The sequence below is a fragment of the Podarcis vaucheri genome (genome assembly GCF_965113315.1).
Source record: "Podarcis vaucheri genome assembly, chromosome: 3".
In the NCBI taxonomy this organism is placed as follows: Eukaryota; Metazoa; Chordata; class Lepidosauria; order Squamata; family Lacertidae; genus Podarcis; species Podarcis vaucheri.
In genome coordinates this window covers 58,217,341-58,237,098 of record NC_138761.1, presented here as the reverse complement: position 1 = coordinate 58,237,098, position 19,758 = coordinate 58,217,341, and the positions used below count along the sequence as shown (strand labels likewise).

The window sequence follows — 19,758 nt, the reverse complement described above, 5'->3', positions numbered from 1 at the left end:
AACAATGATACACTCATTAAATTACTAGCTGTTACCTATAATGCTGTCAAGGGACTCCTATGTTTTGCTTAGGGATTGCTTGCTTCCATATGCTTCAGTGCAAAACTAGAGAATGCCTACTGTGTTATTGCCAAGAATATTGCTTTGAATTTTCTTCCTCTAGTTGATCTTCTAGTTGTTAATTTGTACACTGAACTCTAATTTTGTCATGTTCCAAATTGCTTAGCAACAGTTCAGCTTGATCATACAGCAAAAATGGAGCCCAGAATAACTTTAATCTATTGCCAAACAAATATATTGTTACTTACATGAGCCATTAGCTCTGGCATACATCTCAGCTGCCTTTTTCAAGATTTGGTAAGTAACTTCATACTGCTCAAAAAATTTGTTGTTTTCTATAACAGACTAAAAAGAAAGAGAGAGAGAGAATGCAAATGATATTGATACAATTTATGGGGAAATAAACATCACCTACATTTTCATGTATGTTAAGAATTTTGTCTGATTTCATCTTTCTCTATTGGCTTATAAAATGAAATATGGAAATGCTTCTGAACATTAATAAACTTTACACCATCATCAAAAAGTGCATTACTTTGTAAAATATTAAGAGAGGATTTCAATAATCATTGAGCACAAATTATTAGTTATTGAAAGGTGTCACAATTAGGGATTGGGATGTCATTCAGATTAAATGAATGACTGTCTTATAATGCATCAGAGCATTGGTCCGTCTAATTCAGAGTTTAATTTTTTTTAATTAAATTTCCATTTTGCATTTTAGAATATTCACTTAAACAACCTTAAAATATCAATGACTTCCCTTCCTCTCTTTCCATTTTGAACAACATGAATCCCTTCATATTTTATATAAACTAATTCAAGACTGTCTATAGTACTGTGCAGAGCAGATTTGGGGATGGGATGAGAGTAGGAGAGGGAGGCTAACCACTTGTGCTAGTGCTAATCGTTGCATTGGCACAAAAATGTTGGTTGAATACTGCCCCATATCTATTCAAATATCCTATTGAATTTGATGGATCTTACTTCAAAGTTAAGTGGGATTTGGCTTGCACAGAAATGAATGGAGAAAAGAATACTGGGGAGATGAGTGGCCTGTCTGCAACTACAAAATGCAGCTTGACTTTACTAGTAAGCTCTTCTAGTGTCAACTTCACATGTTTGCAACTGTAAATGATATGTTGCACTGAAGAACAGACTAGGGACTCAGCTACACAGCTGCAAATAAAACTTTTAAAATGTGTTGTAAAGTGTAACATACAAATATGACACTAGATGCAAAGTTCAACGTATTTTTCAAAACATTTTAAAATAAAGCATTTTCACAGCGTTTTTTATATGTGTATAGATTCCACCTAGGTCATTCTCTTCCCACGTCAACAATCAGTAGATAATTAAAACAAATGGGACCCTTCAGCAAGTTGTTGCGGTGTTCGTAACTGCCCCAATCTAGCACCTAGCACCCCAACCTGGCTGACAGCTCCACCCAACAGTCTCGTGCTCCAACAGAAGGTCAGCATTCTGAAAGGGTTGTGGGGGGTATGGGTATATTGTGCCCAATCCAAGCTGTATTAAATTATCTTATTTCTCCATTAATTTCCATGGATGGCTCTCTCTCCCATTCATGGGGTCATTTAAAAATAGCTTCTTGTAAAACAGGAAGTGACCTTTTCTGACAATGAGATGGTTCTTCCTACCACACATATATACATACATTTCTCCACACTCCTGTTCCAATTACTCCATTCTGTTCCAACCTCTCACTCAACTGTCAGCTCCCCCCACCTCCTTCCAGTCTTTTAATGTACTGTTCCATCATGTTATTATTGGACTATTTTAGGGTACCCCCTTTAAGTTTCCATCCCCAGAAGTTTTTTTCTTAAAAAGTGTGCATATCTCGAGGATATTCCCTAATCTACCCAGAGTTTTCTCTTGTATGGGGGATGGTACAGGACACTCCTCTATTCAGTAATGTAGGTAATTATGGAGAGTTCTGGCACAACAGACATTTTTGCAGTCAGTATAGCATGTATAGATTCCATCACTATCCTTTTTTTTTTTTTTAGCATAGACATGTTTCAGTTTGGCAAATGGATTACTGACATTAGCAACCTCATCAGATTCTGGAATACATATAAAATAACAAAATGCACTTATTCATTTTATGTAAAAAATTTATGCAAGCTTAATAAATAGGTTTAAAAAGAGAGCTATTATCTCACTTATTTGGTTTCACTTCAAAATGCATGTCTACTATCCAAATGATTATTGGCTAACTAGGACTATTGTCTCACTGAGGCCATGAGAATAGTTGGTATGAGTTTAAGATTAGTTAAGTCCCACTTCTATGACTGAGGGCACTCTCCATTTTGCTTTGAATTAAGATTGTAGCAGAAGCTGCTTTTAACACATATATGTAAGTTTGAGGCATAGAAGGCTTTCCCACCTCTTTTAAAAATGGAAGCTATGATGCTCAGATTCTGTAAAAGCAACCAAAGAACAAAATTTGCACCACTGCTATCTCAGCCATAGAGACTTGTTGGTCTTGCAATCTTTAGGAAGACTTGGGATGCAGTGATCAATACACCACATTAGTCTACACCATGGTTGTCAGCTGGGACTTGGGGCTGCTCTATTAGTTATACTTAGTTCCCGTTGAAACCAGTGGAACTCAAGTCATAAATAGATCGTTCCAATGAATTCAATGGAACCTAAGTAACTTAGTCCAGATCCAACACTATGTGTGGAACAGCTTTATAGTGATATAATATATCAATATATTATATTGATTATATTATATTGAATATATTATATTGATATATTCTGTGCATCAAAAATACAAACCTGCCTCATACTGGCCAGAACATTGGTCCATCTAGCTCAGTATTACCTACTGACTGGATTTCCAGGATTTCAGCCAGTAGCCTTTACCAAGTTCACCTAGCAATGACAGGGTTTGAACCTGGCACATTCTGCAGGCAAAGTGCAAATTCTGTAACTGAGTCAGTTGCAGTGTAACACAAAACTGCAGGTTCCTAAGTAAAATGCTAAGAAAGCTGAACATGAATGTTTTGTGACTGCTTAGGAGGGATTGACAGTTGCCTAGTAAAAAGAGCATATATTAAGAACATGGGCGATGTGGCACAGTGTGTTCCTTGACTCATCACAATGTGGGAGGCTTCACCTCCACTCATTCTGTAATTCCTTTCTGTGGAAAATATGTTAGCCTAGAAGAAGAAGGAAGCTTTTTATTTCCAAAAAGGAAAAAAGATTGCCATCATACAGACCATGCAGCTGTGGGTGTTATCCAGCTGGTGTTATCCATCAGCAGGAGAGGGAGTGAGGCAATTTTATTTGCCCTGAACGCTCCCCCAAAATCTGTTCTGGAGGATTGGGTAGGCCCCCAGAGCAGCTTTCAAGGGGCATGGGGATTGCATGGGAGAAGAGTAATTGCCAAAGGTTGCTTCTCTGCTCATTCCGCTGAAGGATGTGCTCCACCAACGGAGGGGCACCATTTTGACACCATCCTGTAAGATTTATTTATTTTTGCATTCTTGGTTTATATATTTCATTTACGTTTCAAAATTGCATTCAAAAATGAATCAAGATAAGCTTACAATATAGTTTTGAAGAAGTAGTTCAACAGATTCCCTTCTTCCATATTTGATAATCCATGATTTTAATTTTGATTCTGCAAGGACCAAGAGTGATAGCAGACGGTATTTCAGTTCCAAGAATTCCATTTTCAGCAGATGGAGCTCAGATGTAGAGGCAACAAATTCAAACCTAGACATGAATCACACTATAGTTAACATTCAATTTGCAGAAAATTAAGTTTTCAGGCTGCAAATGCAAAGCCTAAAGGCACATTTAATTTTACATTGTCGTTATTTTGTATATTGCTAATTAGTAGCAAACTAATGACTATGTTTATTAAGTGAAGAAAATGTGACACTGCTCTGTAGTAAACATGCTTACATCAAAGTACATTTCATTTAATTCAACAGAGCTTGCTTTTTAGTAAATATATTTAATACTGTAGTCTAAATGCTTTTCATTGTCAAGTAAGATCCTTTTCCTACTTCTCCCATAAATATGTTCAAGGTGTTGTTACATAACATATTTCCTAACATTCACTGACAACAAACAACCACTATATACATACATACAGAGAGAGAGAGAGAGATAAAAATCCACAGCTTATTTAATTTTAAGCTTTTATCAGTAATAGCCAGAAAAGGCTTTGCAAGATGTTTACAACAACAACTTGTTGTTTCCATAGACAGTAAAAGCGCACTGGAAACCTAAGAGGCACCGATTTTAACTGAAAATAATGTAAATCAAACAGATCCTTTTATCACTGCAGCATTTAAGAATGAAATATGACTTACCTCTCTGCCATATCATCTAGCTGTTCTGGTGGAACAGGGACTCCATTGACAAATCGAGCTCTGTGGATCTCCTGGAATGTCTTTTTGTAACCATCTACATTTTTAAGCACATCCTAAATTGGATATTTTTTTAAAGGGAAAGAGAAGGCGAAAAAAGGTTCACCGAAGGCAATTTTAATAAGTACAATTTTTAAAAGCTGCACTGATGACTCAGTGTATGAGAGCATTTGATCACGCTGCTACATTTATATGCGAGGTAAAGCATTTACAGCAGCAAAAGCTTCTACAGAAGCAAAGTGCCTTGTGAGATACTGAGCCAAAGCTGTGCCTAATAATTCTGGCACATTTGAAAACAGGCAATAGAGGCACTGCCTAAAGCACTTACAGCTTGAAGGGAACATGTTGCATAAGGTATCTATCTACCAATCTATCATTTGTTGAGATAATAATCAACAGTTGGCAGCTGTTAACATTTCATTTCTGTAATTTTCCACCTCAATCCCAACACTGCACATTTACTGCACTGCTCAAAGCACCTGAACAAATTCTTTCCCCTCTTAAAACCTGCAGATTTAGATCCATCAAGTATGTTATGTATTCAATGCATAGTGAACTTTGGCACATGAAATAAGACTGATCAATAAGTATTGTCTGTGTTAGAAGCATGGGAAGCCGCTAACCCATGCTGATAAATACAAATCAGTATAAGCCTAATAATAACTCTTCTCTGTAGTATCTAAGCAACAGTACTTCAAAGGTTTAAGGGAGATTACATATTAAAATGAATTACTAGTAATCATCACTTAAGAAATATCCAGAATGAAAAGATGCTACATGTATCTGTCCTTGGGCTGCCTGAGTGTGGAGGATTTAGTGACGCATAGCCCTTATGTAAACTGACTAGCATAAGGTTGATATAGGTAAATAAGTAAGCCAACTTCAATTTTTTCACTTGTCATTCTTGCGACAAAATTACTCCAAAATATTGCTTTTCATAGCCCTTAACTTGAAAGACAACAACACATCCAAGTAGATTTACAACAGTAAGGAATCAGAATGGGCTGCTGCCCACAACCACCTGACAGGTGCTGCTGCTGCTGCTACTGCCAACAGCTCTGCCACTTCTGCCTATTGTGGCACAATGGCTACTGAGCTGATGCTTCATAGATGCTTTTTAGTTTACATACTCACTGTGTATAAACATCTAACACAGCTACAGTGGTACCTCGGGTTAAGAACTTAATTCATTCTGGAGGTCCCTTCTTAACCTGAAACTGTTCTTAACCTGAGATACCACTTTAGCTAATGGGCCTCCCACTGCAGCCGTGCCACCGCTGCATGATTTCTGTTCTCATCCTGAAGCAAAGTTCTTAACCCGAGGTACTATTTCTGGGTTCAGGGGCGCCGACTTATAAAAAATATTGGGGGGGGGCCCATACCGGGAGGCGGCCACCCCCTCCTACCAACATCACCTTAGCCGAAGCCAGAAAAAAAGCCCCGCTCCGGCGGCGGGAAGTCCCGTCCCCTCCATTCTCCCCTCACCCCGGTCCCTTGCCGGCGAGGAATACGCCGTTCCTCGGCCCCGCGGCTCCATTCCTTTCTAAAGTCCCGCCGCTGGGGGTCTTTCTCTGACTGACCAACCTGCCTGCCCCTTCTCAGGAGCTCCCGGTCACTTTGGGAGGCACGCGCCGGAGTCCCCTGCGCGGTTTTTGGCAAGGTGCCTAATAATTTTCTTAAATTATTGGGGGGCAGAGCCCCCCCAACAAATTTTTGAGGGGGCTCGGGCCCCCTCAGGCCCCATGGAGTCGGTGCCTATGTCTGGGTTAGCAGAGTCTGTAACCTGAAGCATCTGTAACCTGAAGCGTCTTTAACCTGAGGTACCACTGTACTTTTACAACTGTACAACATGCTGGGCTGTGTACAGTGTACTCACAATTAGCTCTCTCACACCCACGCCAACAAATACACAACAAAGTACTAATAAAGTACTAATAAATGTGTGTGGTACGGAAGCTGTACTACCCAGGACAGGATGGGGTTGTGCAGGGTTGTTAAGGCAGCAGAGAGCATTGTTGGCTGCCCACTCTCCACCTTAGAGCAGATTTATGCCACAAGGTGCCATAGGAAGGCACTGGACATAGTAAAAGATCCTTCGCATCCTGGTCACTGTCTCTTCGAGCTCTTGCCGTCGGGACGGAGATACAGGTTGATGAAGACAACTGTCTTAAGAACAGCTTCTTCTCCAGAGCGATCTCGGCCCTGAATGGGAAGCCCGGACTTTGAAAGTCATCTAATCTCCCTTGCTGTATTATATTGTATTGTTTAATTAGTGTTTTTATGGAGCAGTCAAGTAATTTCGTTGTCCCCAAAGGGGGCAATGACAATAAAGATATTCTTATTCTTATAAAGACAGGCGCAAGAAACAGAACACAGCTGCAAATTAAATGCAAACCTAACCCAAAAAACTAGAGCCTAAATCGGTAAAAGGGCAGTGGTACTGCCCAAGGAACTAGTAAGAGTTAAAAAAAAATGGTAAGAGACTCTTGACAGTTAAGTCCAGTCGCAAACGACTCTGGGGTTGCGGCACTCATCTCACTTTACTGGCCGAGGGAGCCGACCTTTGTCCGCAGACAGTTTTTCCGGGTCATGTGGCCAGCATGACTAAGTGGCTTCTGGCGAAACCAGAGCAGCCCACAGAAACGCCATTTACCTTCCCGCTGGAGTGGTACCTATTTATCTCCTTGCACTTTGACATGCTTTTGAACTGCTAGGTTGGCAGCAGCTGGGACCGAGCAACAGGCGTTCACCCTGTCGTGGGGATTCGAACCGCCGACCTTCTGATCAGCAAGTCCTAGGTTCTGTGGTTTAGATCGACCACAGCGCTACCCACATCCCTTAGTAAGACTTAGATGCAGACAAAACACAAATTAATTTTATATTATCTTATCCTATTGTCTTATTTTATTTTATTGAATAAGTATGGGACTGGAATTGAGATATCAGGATGGATTTCAATGTCGCACTATGGTGAATGTCCCATCAGCACAAGCAGTGCAGCTTGTCAGGTAGAATGATCCCCCCTCTCCTCCCCCTGTTCTGGGGCTTCTCCACTCCCCGTGGGCCAATTTCAGGGATGCCAGTGACAGTGGAAGAGAGGGGTGAAAGGAGCTTGCTGACGGAACTCATTAGGTGAATCCAACCCTGAGCGTCTGTTGTGCGCTAGGCAAACTGACATGAGGTGATGATGAAACTGAACACTGGCTTGTGGAACATAAAAACAATTGCAGCAGAACAAAAAATGCCAGATGAATGTGCAAAAGAATATTGGAAAGGATTGAGGCATGTTCGTACATCCCTAGGTGGAGAGCAATTCTTGAAAAATGCAACATTTGAAGACAACAACAAAACGTAATGCCTTACAAGTGCCTGAATGACATTTTCAAGGAGCTACAGCTGTTGATAAAGAAGCATTCTAAACACTATAAAGTTGCAGAGGGATAATAATTTTGGGAAGTATTTATAATTGTAAAACATTTCTTTAAAAACATGATCCATCAACTGAAAGTTATGAAGTTTAAATGGAACACTTTGAGGAGGTGGATAGCTCAGTTGGTTAGTGCTGACATGCCAAGGTTGAGGGTTTGATCCCCCTAAGGGGCAGCTCCATATTCCTGCATTCCAGGGGGTTGGACTAGATGATCCTCAGGGTCCCTACCAACTCTATGATTCTATGAGGTAAAGCTTGCAATCGGGAGCATTAAAAATAATTTGAGAATTATACATTCCCTCCTGGCTTGCCCTAAACTGCATGTGGGCAGCATACATGCAAAGTACCAGTCATTATTTGCAACTGGAGGGCTCTGGATATTTCCTATATAGGCATCAAGTCATTCCTCTCCTTCCCAGATGCTCCTATCTACAAGCTGCTCATGGTCACAGCCAGGCAGGCATCATTAAGCCCTATGCTGATGGCCTCCTAACACATGCAATGATGTACATTTAAATAAATTTAAGGCAGGAATCCACCAAGTCCTACTGAACTCAACTGGGCATTCATTGTTAGTCACATTAGTACAGTTAAAGTAGTCTATTAAAAGCACTGGGAGACATCTTCCAATCTTTAATTTGGAATGGGACCTGTAAGCTAGATTGATTTAGAGGGCATCCACCAGATGCCCCAAATTAATCTGATTTTAAGAAGGACACATTTAATCCCATGTCTAAATTCCCCACTTCAGATCTTCCCATCGCAATTCAGAATGAGAAAACCAATTAACTAAATATTAACTTATGTCATAACAAAGAAGAATTTTTTTCTTACAACTTTGCAAAGAGATGCCGCACATTTTAATAACAAAAAGAATAAGAAAATAAATCATTAAGATCATTAGAAGACCTTTGTAGAAAGCCCACTTAAAATTGCATAGGAGTAAATAATGGCATTTATTTAATATCACTAATATTGTTTCAATACCAAAGAGAAAATGGGGTGCACTTTTTTAAATTAAAACATATTTCATTGGGTTGAATGGAACCAGCCTTCACCTCCCACAAATGGAAGGGATTCTTCTGTCAACAGATCCAGCAAAGGAATCCCAGTGGCAGAACAGGGGAGGAGGCAATTTTCACTGAATATTCCCTCCCCCTGGAGCCTGCCATAGCCCCGGAAAATATGCAGTTTGCTTCCGAGACTCTGCAGGCCTCCCTTTCTGTTTTGACTGGTGCCCCATTCTGCACTTTGGCTTTTTCATCAAGGTCAGGAAAGATCTCTGCTCTGACAGAAACCATATTCCAGCTGATGCCTTTTCTTCTTAAATGCTCTTGTCATGGCGCCATTCTGGGGTGAAATGATAGTGGTTAAAGCTCCACACTCAAGCCCCTCCCCTCTACCAAAAAGGCAGAATGAAGTTATGAAACTATCACTTGGTTGGCAGGTGGTTTCCAAAACCTTTGGAAACTTATTCCTCCTTGAAATTGCCCTATTTTTTGCCCACTTATGCTTGTGTTCCTTAGTTTTGTGCTTAAGCACTTAAGATATGCATTTATTAATAGGGATATAAACAAAGCAAGAGAATGGATGAAGTTAGAGGGAACAGAGAAAGCTGGCCAAGTGTTCATTTAACCTAGGCTGCTAACATATCGCTCATGAAAGCAATGTTTCATTCAGGATTCTCTTTTTATTTCAAAGAATGTAGCAAAACTAGCATAACATATTTGGGCCTCCATTCAGAAAACATGACAGCAAAAGCTGAAAACAGTAAAGGAAATGCACACCCTTCTTTTTTAAAAGTAGGATCTTTTTTTCTCCTATCGTGAAGAATACCATCTATTTCAGCCTCCTTCTTTTTACTTAGTTTTTGACAAAAGAACCTAACGCTGCTCATGTTATCAAAATATCATCCTACACTGTGTTTTAGCAAAATGTGATCGTTTTAATATAACCGTTATGAAGAATCACACTACAAACCTTTTGCTGTCCAAGCTTTCTGTTTATGATGTTTGCTGTTTCCTCATGAGCTTGTTGACTGATGATTTCTTCCGTAAGAGAAGCCTCTGCACGATGAAGCCAGGCTCCAATAGTACCCAGAGGAGCAGGGAGAGATTTATCAAGGTGCAGGTGCCATTCAAATATCTGGAAAATACAAACATTAAGACTGTTAGTAGCATCAGCATATATAGTCTGGGGGCATTATTTAGGGATGTGGGGGGATGTAACGTATTTGATTCAAAACCCCCAGATACACATGAAAATATTGATAAATAATGATGTTGTGAACACAATGCTAACCATATGGTTTGGCTCCTCCACAACAAGCAGAGGTGTAAGTATATTAAAAAATTCTTTATGGATAAGCTGACAGTTGCATTAAACTGAGATTTCAGACAAGTGGCTAGTGTTGCCATACAATAACAAAATTTTCAGGGAAAATATATGTAAATCAATCTAGTAAGAAACTTGAAGTACTTATACTGTGATATACACCACTCTGCTCCTACCAGCATTTCCAGTTCCTGAACTGTACCATCTTTCCTTCTGCACGAAAACTTCTATACCTGCTATGTACTAAGCTTGGATCCTAGAACAATAGGCAGGTAGGATCCTAGAATGCAACAACCTGATTGGCCTGCAGGAGCAGCCCAATCAGGCCCCAGTAGGAAGTCAATCAGCCTATTAGGCAGGTAGGATCCTAGAATGCAACACTCTGGAATATGGCCAGTGACTGTGCCTTTTTGTGTATGGGCTGTATAACCAGAAGAAGCAGTGAGCAATGGACATGAACATTGCTATGTCTTCTAAGCAGTATAGTTGCATAGCTGCCTAGTAGCTACCTGTGGGGAACATAGAGTAGATTTTAGGGCCACAGAAGGGAGGAAAATACTGGGGTGTGGGTGGGTGGGTGAGAGAGAGAGAGAGAGAGAGAGAGAGAGAGAATGAATCTTTCTTATTCAGGTGAGATTTTCACTAAATGGTGGTGCTGTCCAATAAGGGGTAGGCCTTCGCACCTGCCCCGCTTACCTGGTTGATTGCCACTCAACCTTGGATGGGGAATATCAGGCCAAGGGAGACTATGTGTGAGAGAGAATTTTGGCTCATGCTGGAAGCTTGGAACACAGAGACTTGTCTTGCTCTGTCCAAACCCAGTGCTATGGCTTGGGAACCTTATTGGGAGGCAAGACTTGTGGAGTGTTGATGCTATGAGCTTCTTCATGCTATGCTCAGATTGTATAGGTGTGCAAATCAATCTATATATCCTAAAGAGACCACAGCCTCCATTTACCTTCATTCTAAGAAAGCAAACCCAGTGTAAGTGGTGGTACCCCTGGAGTATCTCACTGCTCAGAGACTGGGATGTGTGCAACAATATTTTTTGAAAACTTACCCGGGAAGTAACTCTGTCCCATGCTTGCTTCACCAGAGCTTGATCAAGAGACAGTTTGCCATCTTTCCTTAGAGACTGTATTGCAGATTCAATCTGTTTCCTCTTTATTTCATACTGTACTCTGAAATGTTTAAAGGACTGCAAGGAAAACAAGAGAGCAAGGATAAAAGAACAAATAAAGTTCCTCCCAAGCCAAAATAGAAAAGCAGACATAAGACATGGCAAGGACCCAATATTCTTCTGACCCATATAGGATGGGAAGCAGAACACTCAAGAAATTAATGAGATGAGGGATAGCTCAGTCAGTAGAGCATGAGCCTCTTAATCTCAGGGTCATGGGCTTGAGCCCCACGTTGGGTGAAAGATCCCTGAAAGTAGGGGGTTGGACTAGATGACCCTCGTGCTCCCTTCCAAATCTACATTCTGTGATCCGTAATACTGGACAAACCATGCATTTGTAACAGCATCCACTGCTAATCAAATTGTCTCTGTCATTCCTGCTGCCTCTGGAAAGCTATTTGAGTTATCTGGAGGAAGCAGGGGTACGTGGACAGCAGCACCACCCAGCACCCTTGTGCATCTGTTATGATACCAGCATTCTGGGGCCTCATGGATCACCTTTTCCCAATCTGAAAGCTCTAAGCAGAAGCTAGCTTCTGGGCTAAATTTAAAGTGCTGGTTTGAACCTATTGTGCCAGACAAAAGCATTTACTTTCAGCCAGGCTTTAACTTGGAAAGTTTTAGATACTGTGCCCTCCTTTAGTGGATGGGATGTATTATGCTGCCTTTTATGTATACGAACATTTTTAGATTTTGTTCTGCTTTAGTTTTAAATCAGTTTTGTAATCAGATAACAACAACAGCAGCAGCAGCAGCAGCAATAACAACAACAGGACTTTGGCTCAGCTGCCTGCCTGCTTGAAGCACTGTTACTGCCTCCAAGCTCCAAGCCCAGCAGCATCTATAAACAGAGGAAGAGATCCACTACAGGGCTCTCTGCCAAGGAGCACCTCAGACCTGAAACCAGTCCTGCAGAGACAGTGTTGAGGGCTTGTTCTACACTGAGGTGCTGTAGTACATTTGGAGGCCTCCAGTTCTTCACAGTTCCTTGATTATATATTTGAAGTGTGCTTTTGCACTATGCTGGCTAAATCTGAAATCAATCTTGGAGTTTTGGTCACATATGTGGTGGGATTAGATCACATGTAAGCTTGAGAATGTGTGTCTGTCCACCTGCCATATGAAAGGCTTTCTTCATTTTTAACTAAGTCTGAAATGCCCTCTTCTCCCCCCAACAAACTCACATCAAGGGAGCATTGTGAAAGTTTGGCTAGCGTAAGCTAACCACACGCATAACACTTGCTTCAAGGAATCACTATTTTTTAAAATCAAATGTTTAATTTTGCAACAAAAAACTTCCCCATTCTTACCTGGTACTTCTCCTGCAAGCTTGCTTCCACCATTTGTGCTCTTGTCAAGTCTCTTTCAAATTGTTCTACCCATATTTTCAGGTCTCTTAGTATTAGTCTGTCCTCTCTCTGTGACAGGCAAAAATAAATAGGCCAAATGAAAACCACATCTTGTTTAAGATGTAAGACTGTGTGTGCTATAAATTGTGTTATCATGCAAAACTAGTTTCACATTTTCCAAGTATGTGTACAGCTTTTGCTCTAATTTTTCAGATCTGCAGATATGGGGTGGCATACAAATAATTTGTTTGTTTCCTCATAGCATATGTGTCCAGGACAGCTGTCTACCAGCTCCATCTGGTACGCAGGCTGAAACCCTACCTACCCGCAGAATGTCTCACCAGAGTGGTGCAGTAGTCTCCCGCTTGGACTACTGCAATGCGCTCTACATGGGGCTACCTTTGAAGGTGACCCAGAAACTACAATTAATCCAGAATGCAGCAGCTAGACTGGTGACTGGGAGTGGCTGCCAAGACACTTGTCCTGAAAGACCTACATTGGCTCCCAGTACGTTTCCAAGCACTATTCAAAGCGTTGGTGCTGACCTTTAAAGCCCTAAATGGCCTTGGCCCAGTATACCTGAAGGAGCATCTCCACCCCCATCGTTCTGCCTGGACACTGAGGTCCAGTGCCAAGGGCCTTCTGGCAGTTCCCTCACTGAGAGAAGTGAGGTTACAGGGAACCAGGGAGAGGGCCTTCTCGGTAGTGGTGCCTGCCCTGCATGGGCGCCGACTCCATGGGGCTTGAGGGGGCCCGAGCCCCCTCAAAAATTCGTTTGGGGGGGCTCCGCCCCCCAATAATCTCCGGCACCCCTCCAGCAGAGCGCCATCGCCGCCCCTCCCCCAGCCCAAAATGCACAGGGTCGGGCTGCATGCCTCCTGCCCTCCCTCCCGAGCAAAAGCTCCACCCAATTTCCGCTCCGGAGCTGATTAATAGGCGCAGCACGCTCTCCCCTATTCGCTCACGAGGAGGCGGCGCCACTTTATTTGCATATTCATGAGCTTATTTATTATTCATGAGCTTTCCCGGGGCCCCCCAATATTTTTTATAAGTCCGCGTCCCTGCTGCCCTGTGGAAGGCCCTCCCACCAGATGTCAAGGAAATAAACAACTATCTGACTTTTAGAAGACATATGAAGGCAACCCTGTTTAGGGAAGTTTTTAATGTTTGAACTTTAATTGAGTTTTTAAAAATCCTGTTGGAAGCTGCCCAGAGTGGCTGGGGAGGCCAAGCCAGATGGGCAGGGTATTAATAATAATGATGATAATGGCGTATCTTCATGTTTGGGCATTCTCAAAAATCATGGGATAGTCATTGTGTAAGCCATTTGCTTTCACTTTGATGCAGCACCATTGAGTCAGATTACAGGAGCCCTATTCTGGTATTCAGACCTCATGAGACACTCACTGCATGCACTCACTGTCCCCACCTGAGGAACAGAAAAAGCTTCCTTACACTGAGTCAGACTATTGGTACTTCTAGGTCAGTATTATCTGCACTGACTGGCAGTGATTTGCCAGGGTTACAGGCAGGGGCCATTCCCACTCCTACCTAGATGTGACTGGTTTGAACCTGGAACCTTCTCCATTCAAAGCAGATTCTCTACCACTGAACTACACTCTTTCCTCTTATGTCAGACTTACACACACACACAGTGGCAGGGACACTTAAGGATGTGACAGCAGGGGTGGGGATAGTGAACAGTGTTCTGCTCTTCCCCTCATTTGATTACTGCCATGTGCAGTATGAACACTCAAATAGGGATAATGCAATGGGACTCTAGGGGACTGCATGGCCATGAAAGCAAACTTGAGACTGGGGATTGGGAACCCATTGCCCTTCAGATGATTTTGAACTCCAACTTCCATCAGCCCCAGACACATGACCAATTGATAGATGGAAATGATGTTCCTGTGAGAGGTTGCAGTCAAACATAACTAGCAAGCACAGTGCTAGTTAGTGCATGAAGGGGTTAAGACTGGAGTTGATTCCTATGCTCAGTTAGGTCATGCCCCCTCTCCTCTGAAGAGGAAGCGAAGCTTATTTCATCTTCCTTCCTTCCTATCTCTCTTGCTGTATCATGTAACCAACTAAGGAGGATGTGTGTAAGCTTGCTTCTGAGCTTACAGCACATGTTTGGAATTATATTCTATATTTTGCCTGTATTATCCTTGCTGCTGCATGGAACAATGGAGGATTGAGACATAAAATCTGTAAGTAAAACATTTTTAACTTACTTAACTTTGTGTGGTCTGCTTATTGCAAGAGGGGCTGAAAGAGGTCAGCTGCTGTGTGCAACTGAATTGGGTAAAAAGATTTAACAACCTATATTCCTAACACCATACTGCTGTTTAACAAACTGAATTCAATCTAAGCAAATATTTGAATTTATATCTTCAACAGATTAAGGTGTTATTGAGACAGAACTGTACCATTAAAAAAAACAAAACCCATTTGCTATTTGGCACCTAGGGAAATGTTTAAACAGGAACAAATGCATTAATCTAAAAGAACAGAAATGGATGCAACATAGACACATCTAGGAAGTAGCACAGGGACTTGTGGTGCACAATGTGGCATTTACTGGCCTATCTTTTTTCTGGGAATCAGGATATTTGATGTCACCCATGGCTGCTTCCAACTTCAGCGTGTTACATACCTTATTACACAATAACAAGGTGGTATTCAAAAAAAGAAAAAAAAGGGGGGCACAACTACAAGTCAGTTACAATTCAGAGTAAAATAGCAGCCGCTAGGTTAACAGAAAGAAAGCAACTAGTATTAAAAGAAGTCAGCTAGTATTAGTCACCAATAAAGGCCTCAGAAAATAAATGGGTTTTCAGCAAGTGTTGAAATTGTAGGATGAGCTGGTGATCAAAGTGAGATGGGGTAGGATTATTTATTAATCTATATATTGCTTCAGGGCAGAATAGGTTTCTAAGTGGTTTACAAAAAATAAAAACACATAAAGCCATTAAACTAGATCTATAGTTAAAATATACCATAAAACAGTACATACAGCAATTAAAAGATAGGACACCAAGGACCGGAAATCAGGGGAATACCTGTGTAAACAAGTGTGTATTCAAAAGCCAGCAGACTGCCAATACAGATGGGCCTCTTATAGTACTACTAGTACTACCTGCCTCCATATTACTGCAAGTTGAAAATGGTCATGCCGTGGCAAGCTTAATCAGGTTCCATTTGTTGTCATTTTACTTGTGTTGAGGCAGACCTCAATCTATCCTACGTCTTTGTAACTGATGTAATTGAAGCCAGTGGCGTAGCGTGGGGGGTGCAGGGGGGGCCGGCCGCACCGGGCGCAACATCTGGGGGTTAGGGTTAGGGGGCGCAAATTACTTGCCTTGCCCCGGGTGCTGACAACCCACGCTACGCCACTGATTGAAGCTAATGGGATCTGAAACCACCCATTGCCTTTTTCCTTTCCACTTTGAGCACTATGAGTAACTTTTTTGCACCCACTCACACTCACCCCATAACATTAAAGGAGAGCCCGTAGTGTAGCAGTTAGCATATTGGGCTTTGATAATGGAAAGTTGGATTCCTATCTCTACACCACTACAAAACTACTGGGTATCACTGGGGCAATCACCATTTCATCCTAACCTAACCTTTTTATTTTCAAAGAAAGTGGAAAATAGTTATCATGGAATATGGGAACTCTTTGGAAGAGCAGGATTAAAATGTTATAACTTTTTAAAAGTTATTTCTTTACACACACACACACACACACACACAAATTTACCATATGCTTGAACATCAGGATGTAGGGCAACGTTGTTTTGGAAAATAAAGTCATTTCTCATGGTGATATCCAACTAGGAGACCTACTAAACTTAATGAACTTAAGTAAAGGTAAAGGGACCCCTGACCATTAGGTCCAGTCGTGACTGACTCTGGGGTTGCAGTGCTCATCTCACTTTATTGGCTGAGGGAGCTGGCGTACAGCTTCCGGGTCATGTGGCCAGCATGACTAAGCCGCTTCTTGCGAACCAGAACAGCGCACGGAAACGCCGTTTACCTTCCCACCGGAGTGGTACCTATTTATCTACTTGCACTTTGACATGCTTTTGAACTGCTAAGTTACTACAGAAGTCAGTTCTGAGCATGACTAACATTGGCCATCACCATGTAAAAATAAAAAAGCCAACTTAACAGGATTTGGCTCTCAAAATGTTGTGTTTTAGCTTTGTATAAAGAAAAGTGAATAGCTTTCTGAAGATTTGCTGAATATTCTATAGAGCATCACTATTAAAATGCAAAGAACAAACTAGACACAATGTTGCAAAAGTGCAAACACATCTCCAGACCAGACATCCTTTCCCCTCTTCATTTTTCTGATAAAAGCAGCTGCAGACGTGTGGGTGGCATTTGGTTCAGAGCCATGGGAGAAGGGAAGTTTACCCCTTTCCCACTGTGCTGATCCCTTGTTGTGAATTGTCCTTTCAAAGCAAGTTTTCCGCTCCTGCCTAACAGCAACTCTGTCAAGGGCAACAACACAGGGGGAAAGGATCCAACCTCTGTCCCATGGCTGCTGTTTTTGGAGTGGTAGTGAGAAAGGTGCAAGATGTAAGAACATAAGAAGAACTTTGCTGGATCAGGCCAAAGGCCCACCTACTACAACACTCTGTTGCCACAGTCAACAACCAGATGCCCATGAGAAGTCCTCTCACAGGAAGCAGGCAATTAGTCTGATACATTTACACATCTCCAGAGTCCAAATAGAAATATTATTTCAAGTTGAGCTAGCAGAGTATATGCTATACTTGCACAAGGTCTGAAGTTCCTGGTGAGGTAATGGCCTATGTATGGTTCCTTAAGGTAACAAAGGAAGTGGTTCTGTGCCAGACAGAAAATGGGTGGGCCCTCCTCCCTCAACTGTCTGGTAGTTAGAAAGACAAAGGCCAGAGTTAAGAGTTTGTGTTCTGTGAGCCAGAAGCTGGAAGCAAGCTGGTAAGCCAGAAAGACACAGCCATGCATGATTTCTGCTGGAATCCAACGCTGTGGCTATGAAAGAAGCAAGGCCCTTTTGGAGTGTTAATGCTGTGAACCCCTCCATTGTAGACTCAGGTTGTATATATGTGTAAATAAACCTTATATCATAAAGACTCCACAGTCTCCACTATCTCTCATTCCAAAGGAAATACAGACCCAGGGTAAGCACCTGGAATCCCTGGAACTTCACACTGCTCAGAAATTGGGTGGCGTGACAAAATATGTACATTAATCTATCCACTAAGATATGGAACAAGCCAGATGTGTATCCAATTGTATGGATATTGTTCTACTTTGCATTTTTTTAACTATTGTTAGTGACTTGGCTGTTTTAAATCTGTGGGGTTTTTTATTTCACAATGTTATTTTATGCTCTTTAGTTATATTATTTTATCGTTGATTTTTCTTTTCATGTTGTGAGCCACTTCAAAAGTTAACCTGGCAAAGGAGACTAGTGTACAGAAGCAAGTTTTTGCATGCAGATTCTGCATCCCTTATTTGGCCAAATTTTCACATCTAGCAGCTGCCTCTGAATGCAATACTTTCCTGATACTGGACTAAGACTGGCTACAAAGTGCTGAATGTTTGACTTTTGTTGACAAGAGCTGGTTGTCAGCTTTGTCAGCACCTGGGGACTACTGTATTGAAATGTTCCTTGCACAGTTTTGCCTTGAAGAGTATTTTGTTATTATTTGCTACATTAAACTGGCTAGTATATGTAACTTTAGATGACATAGAAAGTATGTTATAAAATGTTTAATTAACCATCTGTTATATAAGGATGATCAGTTAAATATAGTGTCTAAAGATAAAAGGTGAAGACCCCCCCCCACAAACATGCTAGTTACTATCTAGCAATGCCAACTATAGGTTTTTGATGATCAAGTGGTTTACATACATAATGATAAATAATATAAACTAGTGAGTCAGTTTAATTCACCATGTTTAAACCTTACCTTGTATTTAGGTTTAGAAATAACAAAAGATGAAATTGCTTGAAGTGGCTTCTAGCGATATGAAGAAAAATGGATAGCGGGAGCAGAGAAAGGCAAATAAATAAATAAACACAGAAAAAAGAAAGAAAGGAGAGAGAAGTACATTGAAAAATGTATGTACATTATTCTTCAATGCACAGGAAGTTGCTAAATCTTCAGGTCCAGACCTCTTGGAAGAGAGAAGACTTTGAGTCTTGGCTCCTTGTTGATCAAATATTATAACTTATCTCTACAGTTCCCAACTGTAGATATGTTTCTCAGTAGCCGTAAAGCAGATGAGAGGTGGGCACAAAGTTCTAGGGAGAAATAGGCTCCTGAGACATGAGATGCCTTCCCTTCTAGGCAAGACAAGGGTTGACTGAATGTCCCTAGTACTGAACCCTCACTATATTTGGATTTACACTAAATTAGTGTGTGTGGTTGCACCTTTGCTAACCTCATCCTAACACAATTTGGGAAGTAGGGAGAGCACTGTTTAGTTCTTATGCTTTAAGGCACATGTGAATACCAATGATAAACAATTTTACAGGTAGAAATGGTTAAGTACCAATCAGCACAACTTTTTGAGACTTCACATCAGTAGTCATACCAACTAACAGAAAATCTCTGAACAATGTTTAGTGTAATTGCATGAAAGAAACCTCTGTGAAAACTAATGAACTGCTAGCCAATGAAAAGAGAAGTAAAATAGTGATCACACAAAATAGTATGAAAATGTTAGATTAAAAGCATTAAGTAGCATCTGTGGGACAAAACAGTACAACAGAGGCACATAAAATCAGACAGTCACAGTCACAAGCGATTTTTGTAATCACTTAATGATAAGATTCATGTGGCGAGTGATCTAGTGAATAGGTCTATCATGCTTCCTGGCCTTGTAGCAGGAAATCCAGCAAATTACTTGACTGCTATAAACAATTATTTCTGGGATAGTAATAAATAATTATTTGGCTCCTTTCTACTTTACCGATGGCATTTCTCCCCT

The 19,758-nt window shown here is 41.2% G+C and overlaps 1 protein-coding gene across 13 annotated transcripts in view; it reads right to left on the bottom strand.

The window, feature by feature from the left end:
- The window catches only part of SYNE1 (spectrin repeat containing nuclear envelope protein 1), a 291,021-nt gene that overhangs the window by 203,161 nt on the left and 68,102 nt on the right, over window positions 1-19,758 (bottom strand). For 10 of the 13 annotated variants that reach the window (XM_082215153.1, XM_082215141.1, XM_082215140.1 and 7 more), the window contains 7 exons: window positions 18,735-18,785; window positions 12,724-12,831; window positions 11,294-11,431; window positions 9,880-10,044; window positions 4,413-4,525; window positions 3,639-3,807; window positions 309-405 (listed from right to left, as the gene is read on the bottom strand). In XM_082215153.1, coding sequence (XP_082071279.1) covers window positions 309-405; window positions 3,639-3,807; window positions 4,413-4,525; window positions 9,880-10,044; window positions 11,294-11,431; window positions 12,724-12,831; window positions 18,735-18,785 — 841 coding nt within the window. The remainder of the gene's footprint in view (window positions 1-308; window positions 406-3,638; window positions 3,808-4,412; window positions 4,526-9,879; window positions 10,045-11,293; window positions 11,432-12,723; window positions 12,832-18,734; window positions 18,786-19,758) is intronic. The other 3 variants (XM_082215149.1, XM_082215152.1, XM_082215144.1) reach the window with 1 other exon arrangement.